The sequence below is a fragment of the Oculina patagonica genome, chromosome 8, assembly GCF_052425735.1.
Source record: "Oculina patagonica isolate OP01 chromosome 8, crgOcupat, whole genome shotgun sequence".
Lineage (NCBI taxonomy): Eukaryota > Metazoa > Cnidaria > Anthozoa > Scleractinia > Oculinidae > Oculina > Oculina patagonica.
The window spans coordinates 12109632-12128274 of NC_135765.1; the positions used below are offsets into that span (position 1 = coordinate 12109632).

The 18643-nt window shown below is 37.1% G+C and overlaps 2 protein-coding genes, 1 long non-coding RNA gene and 1 pseudogene across 4 annotated transcripts in view; all 4 read left to right on the forward strand.

Moving 5' to 3' along the window:
- The first annotated feature begins 439 nt into the window (after positions 1–439).
- On the forward strand, positions 440–3505 carry LOC144661997 (uncharacterized). Its single transcript, XR_013572375.1, has 2 exons — positions 440–764; positions 3136–3505. It is a non-coding gene; the product is annotated as an uncharacterized LOC144661997 (long non-coding RNA).
- Positions 3506–4353: 848 nt separating this feature from the next.
- On the forward strand, positions 4354–5666 carry LOC144662020 (uncharacterized). Its single transcript, XM_078522752.1, has 2 exons — positions 4354–4808; positions 5298–5666. Exons 1-2 carry the CDS (start codon positions 4422–4424, stop codon positions 5325–5327), a joined length of 417 nt encoding a protein of 138 aa, XP_078378878.1. The 5' UTR covers positions 4354–4421; the 3' UTR covers positions 5328–5666.
- A 1436-nt stretch (positions 5667–7102) lies between these two features.
- Positions 7103–8219, forward strand: LOC144662073 (uncharacterized; annotated as a pseudogene).
- Positions 8220–11279: 3060 nt separating this feature from the next.
- Positions 11280–18643, forward strand: part of LOC144664376 (uncharacterized) — a 53067-nt gene continuing 45703 nt past the window's right edge. Inside the window, exons 1-2 of one of the 2 annotated variants that reach the window (XR_013572772.1) lie at positions 11280–11835; positions 13225–13462. Coding sequence is in view for 1 of the 2 variants with exons in the window: in XM_078525496.1 (XP_078381622.1) it covers positions 11449–11835; positions 13225–13254 (417 nt within the window). In the remaining variant the exon portion in view is untranslated. Of the gene's footprint in view, positions 11836–13224; positions 14974–18643 lie in introns of those variants that run through there. The other variant, XM_078525496.1, reaches the window with a different exon arrangement.

Sequence of the window (18643 nt, forward strand, 5' to 3'; positions counted from 1 at the left end):
TCATTGAAGGCACAAGAAAGGCATACATGAATGGCAGGTTACTTGGTAAACCTTATTGCTTTGTCATATTTGGGTTTTGACAGAAATCGTAGCCACATGTACATAATTAACAATGCCAGTTAAAGGCGAAAATCCGGCTTGCACAAACACATCATTTCTTTCAATGATGTCTAATTTACATAAACATTGACACCTTTGTCTCAGGCTTAATTTACAACTCCTGCAGCCACACTGAAAATGTTATGACGCAATTCGGAATCAATAAACAAGAGAAAGATGAATAAAAAAACTGACATTAATTTGTTATTTATCTAAAAGAATTGATTTATTCATTTTTCTGGTGTAATTTAAACACCCAGACAAAACTGGGCTCCAAAATGTTGAAATTACATCGTTTAGCAGTTTTCACAGCCTGTATGGTTTGTTTTGTTTTGGAAATTTCTCTTTTGTGCGACTCATGCCAAAATGCCTTTGGCTCTTTCCAAGACATCTTGCAAAGTCGTCAACAAGCTGGACTGAAGTTTCCTCGAGATGCGGCATTGACGCTATTACGGGAGCGTACGTTTACAAAAATGGAATGTTTGGATTTCTGCCTGAGAAATGCAATGTGTGATTTTTTTGAGTTGAAACAAGTCCTTAAATCAGATGGCACGAGAAAGCATTGGGTTTGTGCAACAAGACAACGAGAAACGTCTATAGATACGAGCCTGGTAAAAGCCAGCGGATGGATTCATTACAACGTTAGCTCGCATGGGCTTCAAGAGGTAAGTTACTTAAGCTATCTCTGCTCTATTGATATCATAAGTTTTTGGCGACTATAGGTTGGATCGATTGAAGTTTTCACGTGTTTCTTGTTTTAATTTTAAAAAGTTGATCTCTCAAGCAGGTTTAAAAACCAGCGTATGGTGAGCTCAGGTTATCGGACTGAAGCTGTCCAAACGAAACACATTTCTTTTGGAACCGCTGTCGGTAACAACAGGTGAAAATGTTTGAACAATCATCTTAGGCAAATCAAATTCATGAACAACACGTAAAAGATGACATTAAAACAAAAACAACCAGGTGAAGCTGTCAGTTAACTTCAGATTTTCTTTAACAAGGAAAACTAACTGCAAATAAAAAGAAATAGAGGGCGAATAATGCTTTATTCCTTTCTAAGAAACTCTCGTTATACCATATATTGGTTCTAATGTAAATTTCTGTAAAAGATTTAAGTACTGAGCAAAAAATTGCACTCATGGATTTAAATGATTTCTTGACAGTAACTTTAAAAAAATCATTTAGTCTGAAGACTAAAACCCTTACAAGTTATACAGTGAAATGATAATGAATAGAAGATAATCTGGCTTTCAAAAGAAATAAAGGATCAAACATTTCGTCGGCTTGTTGAAAAACGTTATGATTTTCACAAGGTCTTAACAAATTATCCTGAAACCCTTTTCCAAAACCAAAACCCAAAATTTCGTCCTCTACTTGAGATAAATAAATACCTCAGTTAAATTTGGTTTCGAAATAATTACCCTATTCAAGATGGATCATTTGGTGTAGAAGGCGTGAAGTAATGGGTAATTGAAGAAAAATGATGAAAGCCTCTAGAACCAAAGGCTTAATTGGAAAGAAAAAAGTACTCATTATCGCCTTGAAAATTTAATGAATAAAAGTGTAATCATCATTAGTGGCAAGTAGTGAAAGTGCGCACGAAATGCTGTGAAAGTTTTTTTTTAATTTTTCACAGTTGTTGTAAAACAAGTTATGCTCGAAGCATTCGATATATTGAATATATTGTTAACAGCTTTTGAAATTAAAGAGGCAATAAAAAAATATTAAAATACTAAAAAAGGCTTTCAAATGTTAATGAAAATGCAAAACTCATTAAGGGTGCAAAATAATTGAAACCAAACTTATTTGTCATAGTAGTTAAGAAACAAGTTTTGTCTCGATTTTGTCTGGATGCTTTATCTATAGAGAAAGCGTGATTTTATGGACAATTGGTGTAAAATCATAAAAGCTTATAAGACCAAAGGTTTTGCTTAATGGTAGAAAAAAAAATTACTAATGATCGACCTAAAGATGTTACTGAATGGACTTTTAATACTCGTTACCGTCAGAAAATAATGTAATTCGTCACAGTTGTTACGAAATACGTTTTGGCTTTACGCCCTCTACATGGAACTCAAGTTGTAAATAAATAGCAATTGTATTAAATAGATTTAGCCAAGCCTAAAAGCGGAGCTCCCCGGTAATTTGATGAGTGTTTATCTGTTTCTGAAGTGCGCAACACCGTACGTACGCCGTACGCCGTACGCGCCCGCGAGCCATGCCACTAGCCATGATGACCATGAAAACTGAAGTTCATGGTTTTCCTATTTCTGTGAATTTTCTATGGGTATGGGGCTCCGCTCTGCGGCCCTTCGGGCCGCTGTGGAGCTCCGCTATAATGAAATGATAAAGGCTTCTAAGACCAAAGCTTAGCCTTATTTTGCAAAGGAAAAGTTGTTAAGACCGACATGAAATGTCACTGAATTAAAAGGTAAACAATATCTATAACATCAAATAATGGGGACAAAAAAGTTATATCTTTATGCATGAGCAGTATTTGTGAAATAAGTTAATTAGGTGCAAAGCAAGGATGGACCGTAAATGTAACTTAGAAGTTTAGCTCTCCCACTTTCGATGGTGCATACATGGTGCTGCTGCATAAGAATTTGTACTGCGTGCTTAAAAATCTAGTAACACATAATTTAAACATAAATTAGACGATACTCATTCGCTAGTACTGCAAGTTCGACGAGTATAAGACACTTTTGTAATATATTTCGATATGCTATGAAAAATTAATTAATTATTAACAACTATTCACCGAAGTGGAGGTGGCAAGCTTGTGGTGGACATTTACCGAGATGCTTCGCTTCGCGTCTCGGTTAGTATTAGGCAGTGAGACAGTGAGATTATTAAACCCAAAAAGGATTACTTTTAAATAATTTTCAATAATTACAGTTTTTGCACGAAAGTTGCTCAGAGGCGAATAAAAAAGGACATCCCATGTTTGTGTAGCCAATAAGCGCGCAGCAACAACGCTATCCACTTTTTTAATATATACTAATCTATGCTATTATTTTGCTTTTCTTTTAACAGATTCTGACATCAACGACTGGTGCTTGCTAAAAGAGTTCAACTACTGATAGTTCGTTTCGAACAAGATATGAAAGAATGATATGAGTGTTTGTAAAATCTGGAAGAAAGTTAAATGTCAGACTTCTTTTGTTAGAAAATTAATTTGCAAAACGTCATCTGCTATTTACAACATCAGAAAGGATACGAGAAGTCGCTGCCACGACGACCAGTGGATTAAATTTGTACAGACTTGTTTATCATACTGTGTTTATTTTGTATAAAACTGCTATTATTTTAAAAAGGAGACTTTTTGCCAACCAGTAATTTTCTGGTTGGTTCATTAATAACATCAGCGGAATGTTTCTATATGCATGGTGTTTATGAAAATTAAAACCAAACAACTGACATATCATTAATTCCTTTCAAACATTATTGTCTCAAATCACCACGAGTGTACTTTTACTTTGATAAAAATGTGTGCTTCAAACTGTTCTTCCAGACATTCGGTGTTGAGCAACCCTAGAAAACAGAAGTGATGATTACTTCGCTCGTTTGTTTGCTGGCGATTACTATATCTTACATAGTGTCTCAACAGCTTATTTTCACTTTACAATGTCGATGGCTTGTCGAGCCGACGAAACCGGGATAAATGGTTTCTGAAATTTTTAATATATGTTTTTGTTAGGCTCGATTCCAGGCCCCGGTTCCGGAAATGCTCCCGCCCGTCGCCTCCTTCGCCCTGTTTCTCAATTTTTTTTTCCTATAATGAAAAAATGTCAATTCTGTTGTCATGGGCGTGAAACAAAGAAAAATATGAGTCCTCGGCGGGTTTCTTACCTTTATGGAAATACCTGTACCCCTATTGATATATAAATTACTTTTCTGGCTGAAAATACTTAAAACAAACAACGCAGATAACGTGCATTCATTCTGATTCCTCTGTTAATTCGGTTGTTTTTTTGACAATTCGATGCCTATTGTTTGACTAAGTTAGTTTTAACAGAACCTAAACTCGCACTTAGTGAATCAACGTCATGCAAGTCGGCTGAGAGTTAAATGAAAAGTAATGGATGCTTTTACTGTTGTAACTGCAACGGCGATCTTGTGTAAATAGTATTGCATATCCCTTTTGACTTATTGACAGTTAGAATACTCACAAAATAAACATATGTTTTTTCAACAAAAGGGCTACATTAGGCAAAGACGGAAATGCTTCTCAACAAACGAAAGGTTTTTTAACCTTTATGTTACTTTTGTTCTTCTCTTGGCTAGTTTTTCTGTTGTAATTTACCAAAAGACGCACCAAAATGCTAAAAGGAAGTTCACCAGTGATCTTTATTTGGGTTTTTCTTATCTTGGTTATTCCCCTTCTCAGCCAAGTGTGTCAAAATTTCTTTGGAAATTTCCAAGAAATCTTACAAGGTCGTCAGCAACCCGGAAGGTTTCATCGAAATACTGGCATGAAGCTTTCTAAGCAACACGTATTCACAAAAACGGAATGTCTCGACATTTGCTTAAGAACTGCAGAGTGTGGTTCTTTTGACATGAAACAAATGCAGTCAAACAACACCACAAAAACGTTTTGGGTTTGTATCATTAACCGACGAGTTAACTCTCAAGGCACGATCCCCGAAGTGTCGCGTCAATCCAAGCCATGGATACATTTCACCGTGAGCTCACAAGATCTTCAAGAGGTTAGTTGCTTTAGAAACTTCGAAACACAGTAGTCAGAAAAGAAAGGCGGCTTGTGGTAGGAACGTAAGCTTTAATCTCATTTATCGCCTCCAACTCCTTCTTCTACACAGTAAAGGGACGAACCATAATTTTTTTTTGCGGGGTTGGATAAAATATCCTAAAAAAAATTGTTTGCAAAAGCAAAAAAAAAGCCCAAATAAGGAAGGAAGATGCAGCGAAAAAAATGTTTGCACAAGCAACGACACTGAAAAAAGTTGTTTGTCTTGATAAATTTTGATCCACTCCCCCCCCCCCCCTCCAAAAAATAATAACATGTCTCTTAGTATAAATGACAAGCGAGACGAGTACATGTTGTTTAAATTTTTATTCTTAAAGATCAACCAACATGTATACTATGCTCTTTTTATTCGTTTTATCTGTCTGAAGGTGAAGCACCAAGTTTAAAGCAAGCATAACAATTAATACCATTTTTATTTTTTTGTTTACAGATATTGACATCAGCAGCTGAAGCTTGCTAGGACAATGCAAATACTGTATCTATCTATGATTTCAGTTTCATAAATAAAAAATTTCGTGCTCTTTAAGGTCGCGGGGGACACCAACTGCATGAATAAATTCATGAAGGGAAATTTTGCTTGACCTGCGCCTTTTAAAACGCTTATTTCTCAGCTGTTAAGGGTGCGATTAAGCTCAAATTTTACAGAGACATAAAGAACAGACGAAAGATTGTGAATGTCATCTTTTATTTGGTAGATTGCATTTGTTATAGCCTCGTTAGTGCCAAATTGGGAAAAACATGATTTTGTGGCAGAGTTTGCGGAACGAGTAGGAGACAGCACACTGTGATCTTGTCAAAAGCTAATCAGTCAATACCTCAAGAGTGTCATAACAGAAGCGGATTTTTTAATTTAAAGTTTTCCAGCAAGTTATGGCGGTTTAAGTGCGCACATTTGAATTAAATGTCTTCTACCTCTTTCTAAAAGCGCTCTTTTTAAAATTCCGCTTCTGTTATGACACACTACAGTATTCATAGTTTACCTATCTGCAGTGGCAAGTAATGAAGTTCTGTATCCGTGCTGTATTCTCTGCCACAAAATTGTCGGAAAAGTCCAAACTTTGATATTTCCGAAGGTGTCCCGACCTAAATACGATCATTTTGCCAAGGAGAGATGTAATAATGGTAATTATATTCCACGATTTTATGGTGAGAACAATGCGTTTTTAAAAAGGGCACGATTGTTTATGCCAAATATTAGGGACCTTTAGCACCGACACCGAGGACGTGAACGTCACCGACCGGAAGTTGAGAAAATGAACTTTGATGCTACTACGCATGCCCAATCGTGCGGAACTCGTCGTCCACACCTCGTTGAGGACGTCGTTTGCCGCTATTTGCCGTACAGTGTCGAACGAAGGTATGTTTTATATGTTTACTGTCTTTTGCTGACTTATTTTGGGGATTTTTTCAATTTAAAGTGTCGGTACGTGGACAAGATAGGTACCGTAAGTTATTTGATCGAACCGTGAAGAACCATATTAATTTCTTGTTTTCTTTTCACCTGCAGAAAGAGCTTTGAGCTTTGCAGCTGTGTTTACAGTGATGGCGGATGATGATACAAAGAGTACAGGGTTCGTACATAAATCTTATAAGTGCGTTTTAAAAATATAAGTCGCATGCTTTCAACTGCATTTCATTGTAACTTTGAAAATCAAAGTTGTCCGTTTAAATTTGCGGTTACCGTATCGACCAAGTTCCTTCTGAAATGTTTTATTTCTCACTAAGTTGTCGTTGATACTGAATGAAGCCTAAATTGTCGTAGAGGGTAATTTTTGTAATCAAAGATTGCCAACACGCGTTACACGTTTTATCCTATTTTAATTTTAGCCGGAAAAAATAAACAAAGGTTTATTTACAACTTACAGCACTGAAAACTTAGTATATACACTTGAGGCCTCGAGATTAATTTTACTCGCAATGCAGAGGGTACTTTTTTTTCTACAATTCAACGATTCCCAAAACGTATTACATGTTTTACCTTATTTTACTTTTAGCCGGACGAAAAAATAAACAAAAGTTTATTTACAACTTACAGCACTGAAAACTTAGTTTATACACTTGAGGCCTCAAGATTAAATATATTTTACTTGCAATGCAGTTTAAATAATATAAACTGCATGATTGTAAAAATAATTCCACTCACTCACTCAATCCTCTTCGTGCCCTTGGGCACATAAGGCCGTAAAAAATTCCATACTTAATAAAACAATTGTATTTGTTTTCAGATATTATGCAATGAAATGGTCAGAAGAACATGATCGCATGCTTTAATTTGCACAGAAGTCCTTGTCTTGGAACCATGGAAATTCCCTAAGCAAAGCAAAGAAAGAGGAGAGGTCTGGGGCGAAGTAGCAATACGTTTAAATGGCACAAACTATCCCAAATTCAAAGTCAGTAAGCGTTCTGTCAGGGAAAGACTCACTCTTTTGGTCAACAAATACAAAGAAAAGACGAGAAAGGAGGAGCAAGGTTCTGGGATTGAATGTGACGATGAAAGCGAATTAGAGAAGGCATTGTCTGAGATCATCGAAAAAGACCAAGCAGCTGATTTGGAAAGGAAACAAAATTCGAATACTCTTACTAAGAAGAATGAAAGTGACAAGGCCTCTGCAGAAGAGAGTAGATTAAAGGCCATGGAGCGCCTGGGGCAAACCAAAAAGAGGAATGCTGATGCAAGCTCTGATCAAGTTACTCCACCAAAAAGCAGAAAAAGCACCACTGAAGCTGCGCAAATTCTGAAAGAAAAGTAAGAGAATGAAAAAGAAATCAGGAAGGAAGAAATGGAAATTAAGAAGAAAGAACAAGAAAATAGAGCTGCCGAGCAACAGATGCTGATGGATCAGCAGAGACACAGCCAGCAACAATACCAGGATGTATTAAAGGTCATGACTGAACAGCAGCAGAGACAGGAACAGCAGATGCAAAATTTCCAAATGCTTTTTTTGCAGCAGCAACAACAGCAGAGCCAGGTACTCATGGGTTTACTGGAAAGAGTCCTGCCCAAGTCCTCATAAGAGGAAGGCAAAAGAGCTGTTTAGAAAAACATTTGCACGCTTAAGCCTTTTGGAACTATGTTGTGGTTAACATTTTATTTAATGGTCAATTTTTAAAATTAAAATTAAAAAAAGATATAAAGTTGCAGTTTACGAAAACCTAGGTGAACCCTTTCACCCCATGGGGTGCCGAGTTAAGAACTGAAAAAAGTTAAATTTAATATTCATGTTTTGTTACAATTTTAAGTGTAACATGTGATTTTCATGGCAACCAAATGTTTTCCTTTAGGGTTGACCAAAATTTATATTTTTGTGTTTTATCTTTTAGAAGTTTTGAAGAACATACCAGAAGAGATCGAACCTTACTCAGTGTTATTGTCTTTATTGTCTATTTTAATGTATTTATTTTCATTTTTCTGGTTAATCAAGGGGGTGGGTAGCCACCCAACCCACCCCCTGGATCCACCCCTGAATGATCACTTCCCTTTTTGCATTTTTTTTTTCTATTTTTTAAGAGGGGGTGAGGTACTTTCAGTCCACCCCCAGTCTAAAAAAAGGCCAAGGCTAATAAGGGTTAAAGGACCATTCTTTGTAGAAGGGGGGGGGGGGTTGTTGGGATGTTTTATTTGTTCCTGCAATGTCTCCTTCCCTACAATCTGCATTTTTTGCCCCATAACATGTATTGTATGTCCAGGAAAATAATGCTGTATCATAAAAAAATATGTTGGGATCAAAAGATATGTTGGGATTTTTTATTTGTTCCTGTAATGTCCCCTCCCCTACAATCTGCATTTCATGCCCCATTTCATTTTTCGTTTGTCCAGAAAAATAAAGCTGTATCATAAAAAAAATATACAGCTATTTTACTTTATTGAAAGTATTGCTCCAGGGCGGGGGGCTCAATACCAAAGTAGTCGCTGGTGGTATTACCATAAAGGCATGTTATGGCATTACGAAGTAGTGTGCACACAACATACATTTTACCGACATTGCTTAGGCCGATCTTCAAATTCTTTTTAAAGTCAAGAAATTTGAAAGAGTTAATGGCATCACCGAAAAGCCATTCCACTGAAATTCTTAACGCGCTCATGGCTTCGTTGTAATCCTGCATCGCGGGTGCAAGTGGGACACGACGAAACGGGGTTTGAAGATGCACACGGAGAGGGTAGGCCAAATCTCCATATATACACATGGGTTGGCCTACAGGAGAGAAAGCAAATCAAACAATGTTGTCGGCGTAGAGAAGTATGAGCAGCTCACGAAATTCTTTGAAGGACATCATTTTCTCTGTGGATTTCAACTGGAAGATACTCGTCCTCGTAGCCGGCGCGGTCTGCTAAATGTTTATGTTTCCCGCCGTAAATGACGGTCCCGTCCCAGGACCCACTCGGTCAAACAAGGTCTCGTCCACGTCCTCGGCGTCGGTGCTAAAGGTCCCTATTTTGTGATTACTCTGGGTTGCAGAAATATTCAAATTTAAATGAAAATAATCTCAAAGACGTCCTACAATCTATATGAACGTATATCGCTAAGTGTTGTTTTAAATTGGTTAAAATATCAAAGAAACAGGGATTTTTTTACAAATCACACGCACGCGCCCATATTTTTCTCCAGTCATAAATATCTCGTAAAGTTGTCGATGTGAGTCGTTGTACTTCGTGAATACGCTTTAAATAAATGCATAATGATGAGCCTAAGGTGTCCCCCGCGACCTTAAGAAGTGGAAAAAGGTTTAAATTAAAATTCATTGATCTTAAAACTGGTGTTAAAAAAATGTTATTGCGCGCGCGTAACTAGTGCCAGTCCTAAACCGTGCATTAGAGTTTAAAATCCCTAAAACGTGGAGGATCTGATTTTTTTAGAACAAAATTATAGATAACATAGCCGTCTTTATAATCCGTATTTGTGGAATTACCGTTAAAATGCAAAAATAAAACGTTACTGAAGAAAGTCTAAAAACGCAGGTGTTTATTACATAACTTTGAGAATTTCATAAAAAAAAAACATACAAAGCGTTAAGCGGGTGGACGTTCTCTATATGTTGGCAGATATTCTAATTGTCAGTATAAGGGTTTTTCTACACAGGCAAAAAACGGCAGCTGAAATAATGCTGTCGAGTTTTGTGCATTACGTACAATTTGAAACATTCGAACTCGTACGTCTAATTTAGCTTCAGTCATTAATTCTTGAATGGTGTATTGCCTATTTCTATTTTCCCGGAACTTTGAACGGTATATTATTAAAATGTTGCACGTGTTAATAATAGATATAACACCATTTTCTCGTTAGTGTATTTTTGACTGTATTAAAACTTCATCCCCAAATATTTCAATAACGCTCGAGGCGGCTATGAGTGTTACAAGATCCTTTGAATGATTTCCGAAAAAATCTCATAGTGCCGAGAAATACGAGCAAAAATAATAAAAAAACATAATCACGTCATTACATTGCTACGGCAACTCTGATGTCAATATAACACTGGCCATAATAAATTTTAATCTTTATCTAATAAAGCTGTGGTGATCGTGTTTCGATAGCATTGTTAATGGCGACGTAGTTAATTCTCAAACTTGAGCGGTGTTACCCCTTAAAAATCCAGTCGAGCCATCTTAATTCCACTACTTTTTTGTCCTATCACATTTTGAAAAGGTACAGGCTAGCAGCTATCTCGATTTTAGAATGCAAAAACCTTAAATTTTCGGTTCGTCCGACGCTCCAAATCATTTCGCGCCGTGAGCGGTCCGTATGCGGGGTCCGGATGGGAAAATCCAATCCGCTGGAAAAGGTGCAATTAGCCAATCAGATTGAAGGATAAGTATTCTGGACCGCTGAGATGTTTGAGATAAAAATTAAAAATAGATATCTTTTGCTCTTTGTGACGTAATTTCTTTAGGGTTAACTTACGGAATAGCACATAAAAACAAAAAGCTTGCATTTCCGCATATAATGTCTTTTATTTTTAGCAATTATGTATGAAAGAATGGATCGTCCAATGACTGATCCTTAGTATATGTCTGTCCACTATCTCGATAAAGATTGCACGCAAAGTATCTGTTATGAAGATATCAAATTTTGCTACTAATTAGTTTTTTTCCTCTTGGTGCTGCAACTTTAAAAACAAGCAACAGCTTAATTAGGCCATAATCTATTCCTGCCTATAATCAGATACATGATGTTTTCTTCCTTTATTAAAATCATGAAAAATATAGTTTTTATTCCTCTCCTAATTTGGTCGTTTTTCGACAATTCGTTGCTTATTTTTCGACTGGCTTCTGAACAAAACCTAAACTTGAGCTCGATGAATCTGTAAAATAACTGTTTCAGTCGGTAACGGATAATAATATTCATGTTTTAAACTTCAACAGCAAGCTTTGTTAACATAATATTACATTTCCCTTTTGACTTATTGACAGTACGAATGCTGACAAAATAATTACTTTTTCTGCAGAATTTTAGAAGGTTTCATTAGGCAGCAAATATAAAAAATTTTCAAAAACAAATCAATAGCTTTTGCGCTAATAGATAATGATCGGAGCGTTGACTTAGTTTTCCGTTGGAATCCATATCAGGAGAAGACACAAACAAATAATGTCGATAGCACGTTCACCTGTGGTCTTTACGGCGGTTCTTCTTATTTTGGTTGTTCGCCAGTGCTGTCGATCGTGTCAAAATGCGCCTGGAAATTTCCAAAAAATCTTACAACGTCGTCAGCTACCTGGAAGATTTATGGCACACACAGGGATGAAGATTTTTAGGCGATCCGTATTCACAAAGATGGAATGTCTCGACATTTGCTTACGACATGAAGAGTGTTTTTCTTTTGACATGCAACAAACGCAGTCATCCAACGGCACAATAACTTCTTGGATTTGTATCATTAACCGACGAGTTAACTCTCAAGGCATAATACCCGAAATGACAGGTGAAAACAAAGGATGGATACATTTCAATGTGAGCTCACAACACCTTCAAGAGGTCAGTTATTTTACTATTTCACAACACAGTACTGAAATAGTGAGATAATATAGACTGAAAGGATCACTTTTGATCAGTTAATTCCGTTAACGAGTGTGGTTTTCGCGCGCGAGTTGCTCGGAGGTGGAATAGTTAGCAATTAACCTGCGAAATCCCGCGGGAATATCGCCTGATACCTAGCCGACGAGGTCGTAGACCGAGTTGGCTAAAATCAGACGATATTCAACAAGATTAAGCAGGATAATTGTTTTATTATTCAACAAATTGTCAACGAAACACATTTTGCAGCTAGGAAACTGTATTAAAAGTGTAAAAAAGCGTTCTCTGGTTTAAAAAGTTAATACAAATATGAGCTTTCGGCTATTTTACTATAGCCTTTAACGAATGTAAAAAAGAGAAAGCGCGTGGTTGGAAATATATGCAAGGGAGGGTGTGAAAAGATTAAAAACTAAAATACAATAGAAGTGTAAAAAGCTAAAAAAGGACAAAAACAGACAAATTAAGAATTACATAAGATAGAATATTGTCTTGGCAACGGTTTGGAATTATTGTCTGCGCCGACAGTTTTGGCAGTGTGCCAAGATTCTAGTGTTCTTCGAATACGGTAATTGCCTTTGTCTATCACGGTAGTGCCATCAAAGTCAATTGAGTGATTATTTTGCCAAGCATGGTTAGCAATGTTTGAGCCTCTCGTATAATTTTTAAGATTTCGTTGATGTTCCTTTCTTCGGGTTAAAAAAAAGAAAAAAAAGAAAACTGTAATTATGCAGCGCTTTACAAGATTTCGGGCGAATCTTCGCAACCTACGTATATCGCTGGATATCTGTTATGTACAGAAACAAAATCGCACGGTGTTTATTCTAATCTAAAAGATCGCTTAACAGATGCCCTGTGTTCTTTTTTATCCGTTTTATCTGTCAAAGAACTAAAAACGCAGTTAAAAATCATAAATTCAGAAAAAGTGAGATCTTTGATAAAATAATCCTCTTACTGGACCCATTTTTTGTACTTTCGGCTCAGTCACCAAAATACTGTGAGACTCATTATATACAGCGATACTAGCACAAAAACGTGTTATAATATTGTTCTGTGTGAGCCAGTTTAGAGTGTATAATATCAGAGGCAGAGATCCGTTTTTGAAACCTATGAGAAATATAAAACAACCTTGCGCCATGATCAATGCAAAAACACATTTGAAAATGTGGATTGGTAAAGTGAAACGGAACCCATAAAACGAATTGTACATAACATATAAAACATAAAACACGGTAAAAGATTACAGCTAGCGCAATTATAATAGTGCGTGCGGGTATGTTTGTTTTTGTCGCAATCTAGCATAACAAATTATTAATATTATTTGTTTTGTTTTGTTTGTTTTTGCTTTAACAGATTTTGACAGCATCAGACCAAGCCTGCTAGGAGAGAACAAACACTGTCCGTACGTTTTCATTGCGATACAAAAAATACAATGTTGTTGTTCTGTAAAAAAAAGTGAAAGAGAGCTTTAGCTAAATACTTAGAGGTTTTATTTATTATAACAATTTAGCGTGAGTCAGGAGAAAGTAGACCAGAAGTCGCTACCGAAGCGACTCGTGAAGTTGGTCTGCCTTGTTTAACGTTTCTTTTGGTAATATATTGGAGATGTATGCCTTGTGTTTGTTATTTAAATGTGCTTACCAGTTAAAAACAAGAATTGCTGTTTCGTCAACTGTTAGTTCTCTGGTTAGCAAAATGTAAATATATTTACACAGAACAGTTAAGACGTGTACGCGCATCCAAGATCGAATTGGAACTTGGAGTGTTGGTAAACTACCGATCGGTGACGTCACCGATTTATTTGCCGTGCTTATTCATAATGTTTATGACAACTAGTTAGAGATGGAGCTAAACCAATGGCGTTTTCCATTTGCACGGAGAAACCGGTTGTTCCGGTGAAAAATCAAATAGAACCGACTTTTCCACTGGAAATTTTTCGGAGAAAGAGGAATACCTTCAGAGGTATTCCTCTTTTACCGTTTTTACCGAAATGATCGGAAAATCCTGTACCATTTGCCTCGTTTCACTAGTGCCATGCTCCTTGGCGCGGTTTTTGTCTGCGAAGTTTATAACATGGCGTCCATGACATTTATGTGTCCTGGATGTGGGTTTAGCACGATTTACACAGATGAATTCTTAAAGCATGCCTGTACAACTTTAGGTGAGAATTGCCACTTATAAGAAATACGTACCGGGTAATTGGTTACTTACCTTATTTATTCAGGTTGTTGTATTTTTAAGCGTGGATTTTCGTCTTGGTTATGCTCGCCTAAATACTATATAAGCTTAAACTGTTCGTTGTGCTGTCAGTTTACTGGTAAAACGTTCCTTTCTCATGCAAGTGTAAAGTTCTCCAAGAATTCGAATCATCTTTTGAGGTTTCTGATTAGTTATATTAAGATTTAATGGGTTTTCGTCGAGTTCATGCCCAGCTGCATTATCTGACAGACTCAAGCAAAACTAAAATTCAACATCTGAGCCGCCATTTTGAATTTTCGCGGGAAATTCGAGGGAGAAACAGAGAGGAGCCGGAGAACGAATGAGATTAGTGTCTAAATGGAACGCGCTCTTCCCGATCGAAAATTTCGAATTCCAACGGAAATTCGCGGAAATGTTTTGCAAATGTAAAACGCCCCAAATAATTTTAACATAACAAACCAACATAAGTTGCATAAATATATTTGATTGCGATATAATAAATTAAAAAAATAAAATATAAAAATTGTTAATATGCATTGTTTTTTCCTTTCCTATTCACATTTCTTTCTTTGCTTTCCATTGATTCCTAGCGCCAGCCTGGTATACAAAATCAACTTATTTTTGCACATGGGGGCCAACTAGAAAACCTAACGGTTCACTTTGCCTCCATCCCCGAACTTAATAGTAAAATAAAATATATTTATATATATTTGAAAACATAAAAAGGTTTTTAGTTTTAATTTGTGTAAAAAGGAATTTGTGGAAATAAATTAAGTTATGTTATGTTATGTTATGAACTGACGGTCGAAACAGAAACGAGCTTACTGTGATGGCAAATGGGCTTCTCGCCTGTTTTGTTTGTTAACAACTAAAACATTATACCTAAAGAAATTGAATCTTAACTTTTCACCATTAAATGTTACCAATAAAAGTGAAAACAACTGTATTTTATTATTATCGTCATCATCTGTCCTTATCGCGCCATTGGACGCATTTGCCTCCCAAAAGACCAACTTCTAACGTCCTCGTTCGTGGGAAGTGGGCAACAGTGGAGAAGGGGATTGCCTGTCAGGGTAAAGTACAGTGGGACTTAGGTCCCGGGGCCACTACAGTAGCTGTGAAGGCCTTGCTGGAATCCTGAACAAGCTGGCAAATATGGAGAATGGCAAGTCTGCAAGGGGCTAGTCACCCCCTCTGACTCTACGTGTGACTGCAGAAACCGAAATAATATAAAAAGAAAACAATTGCATTTGCCCTCATAATATGGGTGGCTTGTCAAGCGGACAAAACACAAGATAAATGTTTTCTTGAATTTTCACGACAGCTGCGTAGCTAACCTCAATTCCATACCGCTGATCGGGAAATGAGCCCGCGATTGGCTTCCTTTAAAATCCGCCATCTTGGATGCACAATCTTGTGTGTTAAGATTTTCCCATAATGCCAAAATTGGCCAAAATGTAAAAAAAATCGACATTGATATGACAATGCCCAAACTGAAATAAAATGAACACAAACATTTACCAAAACATTACCCAACTAAAGGTTAAAAAGCTTTACTCATTTTGGGAATTTTCCTTGAGGAACACCTTAATAATATGAACTGATGTGAACCACATTTTGAGAAATATTCACTAGGTTTTTTTACTCAATGTGGAAATTTTAATTAAAAGTTTTTCATTAAATTTTCTTGTAGATTAATGACAACAACATTTTTTGTACCAAGAACGTTTTAATTCATTGTAAAAACAAATATACATTTACTTTTTTCCTTTAATATGAGAATCATTAAACTCCTTTGCATCTATGCGGTATTTGCAAAAACACGTTTGTCTTTACACTTTGTTTTATAAAAATGATGAGGCAAAGCCAAAAAATCTACAGCTGAATAGCTGCCGAGTTATGTGTATCATGAACAATTTGAACAGTTTAAACGTGTAAGTCCAATTAAGCTTCATTTTTTTCTCTTATCTTTGTTCCCGGAAACTCAAAATGTTGTACATTCGAAGCTCTCTTAACGGACACTCTCGTAAGCGGACAGCTCTACTTACGGCCGCCTTGTTTGAAATCCTGTTTTAACTCCCATGCAAACTCTGTACGTTTACATTCTCGTAAGCGGACATTCTCGTAAGCGGCTGCGGACACCTTCAGAGATTACAAGTTCGATTTTTCTTTGTTTTTAAGCTCCTGTAAGCGGGCACCCCCAAGAAATCCTGTTAACAACCGCTGTATCTTGTTTTTATCAATCAATTTCACACCGCCGTTCGGCACAATGATTTTACAGTAACTACAGCGCCATATTTCAGTGCTTTTTTTGTCGTCATCTTCGTCCGTCCGGTTATTGTTAGCTGGGAAACTTCTGTAAGCGGCCATCTATCCCCTACATCTCTGGTGACCGCTTACAAGAACCATTCTCGTAAGCGGCCAGCTCTAGTTTCGGACACTCTTTTCGTGTCCCGAGGGTGTCCGCTTACGAAAGCTCCGACTGTAATTCGTCCTCAATAATATTTTTTCGTTTTGCAACGCTTTCACACAAAATCTACATACTCATTTGTAGGTTTTAAATTTGCTAATGCCGTAGGGTTACCTCGGAGTCCACTCAAAAAGCGCCAAAAGTCGGTCACTTCTGTGGTTTTTTTATGGTGTCTGAAAGGCAGGAATGAGGCCAAACCCTCAAGCTGGACTACGAAGAACTATTCTACTAGCACAGGAGCACCCTCAGCACAGAAAATAGCGTCCTTATTGTATCAGGGGCAAGTAATCGATTTCTCGATCGAGAGACGTCCTTTATCACCTACCGATAACAACAAAGTAGCCTGAAGACTCCTGCGCACGAGATAGTGCCTTGTGGCTGTTGCGTCGCTCGCTTCTCGCGACTTCGACGCTCGCTATCGCGACTCCGTCGTTCATTTATCGCGACTTCGTCGCTCAAAAGGGTACCCCTGTGGCAAGTCTATGTAAATCAGTGCTTGATATCCGTTGGGTTCTATAAGGTGCATGGAACATTGATATTATTAATCTATCCCTGTTAAAGTGGAAAGCGGAAAGAAGAAAAGTAGCCCTTTTCATTATTTCCTTATTAACTGCGCTGCGCAGTTCTTGCTCTGCACGTTGTTGTTATTTTTTTAGTTTCGTCTGTGAGTAGACCCAGACCTCCACTCGGTCGCGCTTCAGGTCACGCGATGTTTAGAAGCAACAAAACAGTTACAAATGGAAAATTGTTCTGATTTTTTGCCTTTACAAAGAATGTTAAGTGTGAAATATTCGATTTTGAGGCGTTTGACTCGTGGAAAATACTAAATTTCCACGCTTTCAAAGAGAAATAGAATCCAGTGGGCCAGAATCTGTGAATAAATACCATTACGTTGGTGTAAAAGAATGTGCTGATATGACAAGTTTCACTTTCGATCGGCTAGACCTCGAGTCACGTAATTTTTCAAAGCTATTATCAGCTACTTTTCAAATCTTTGCGAATCCTTTGGTCTTTACCTAAAAAACTCAATGCGAAGTATTTTGAAGCGTTTGAATCAAAGAAAATACTAAAATTTCATGTTTTAAAAGACAAATACGCTTTAGCGGGCAAAAATTTGCATTATTTACATTACGTTTGTGTCCTGGAATGTGCAAATTTTTACAAAATTTTTGCAAAATTTTTGCAAATTTTTAGCAAATTTTTACTTTCACAAGGCACTGATCGGTAAGAATAACGCAATGCTCTGAAGGCTTTAAATCTGCTACAAATGAAAACAAAACAAATCCTTTGAACTTAACCTACCATGTTAAGTGTAAAATGTTCGATTTTTTACCGTTATGTATTTTTGGAGCTGTGTCATCTAGAGGATTTCTGAAATCTGAAGGAAAGCTACTGAGACAAACATGTCCTGACTTGAAGATTTACGTCATTGGTAAATTAATTCTCCGGGGAATTTCCATTCAGCAAAAGCAGCTCTAGTGTTCTTCTCAAATTTGATTTAATTATTTGCTCCATTATTCGGAGCGAGTTATTCAATCTTTAAACCGGAATTCAATACAACACTGGATGCTGATTTAAAAGATTTTTTGGTTTCACGGATCAGGATGGTGGGAATTAAATTTGGCCTGCAATAGCGTATAAGAAAAATATTTAATTTCGGATGGAACTAGTCAACAATGAAATGTCACACAAGGTGTTTATTTGCCATTTTGTTTGTCAGTCGCAACATTGTTTGACGCAGGTAAAGGGGATAAGGGGAGGGGTGCATTTGTTGTTCCCCCCCACCCCCACATGGTTCCCCTTGAGTGGTCGCGGACCAGCGCAGTTTTAAGCTATAAGAGCTTTTGTTGTAGTTAACGTTCTCGGTGTTGTTTGTTGATTGCCTAGCCCTGTGACCTCAAACTGTCTTTCCAAGCCCAGCCACACCCACATTAAGCATCGGTCGTCAGAAATATTTCAACAAAAAAATCATAAGCCTAGGGGTTTTTTGTGTTCAAACATATTAAACTTATAATAGCTAAATTCCTATACTACCACCCCACCACAGAGTCCCTATAAAGTATGTGTCCGAGCCAAGTGGCCCATACAGCCGGAGCTTCTCCC

Excerpts from the sequence above, each read along its gene's own strand:
- LOC144662020 (XM_078522752.1), top strand. The coding sequence starts at position 4,422 with ATGCTAAAAGGAAGTTCACCAGTGATCTTTATTTGGGTTTTTCTTATC. Across the intron at positions 4,809-5,297 it reads GCTCACAAGATCTTCAAGAG|ATATTGACATCAGCAGCTGA; the intron begins GTTAGTTGCTTT and ends TTTTGTTTACAG.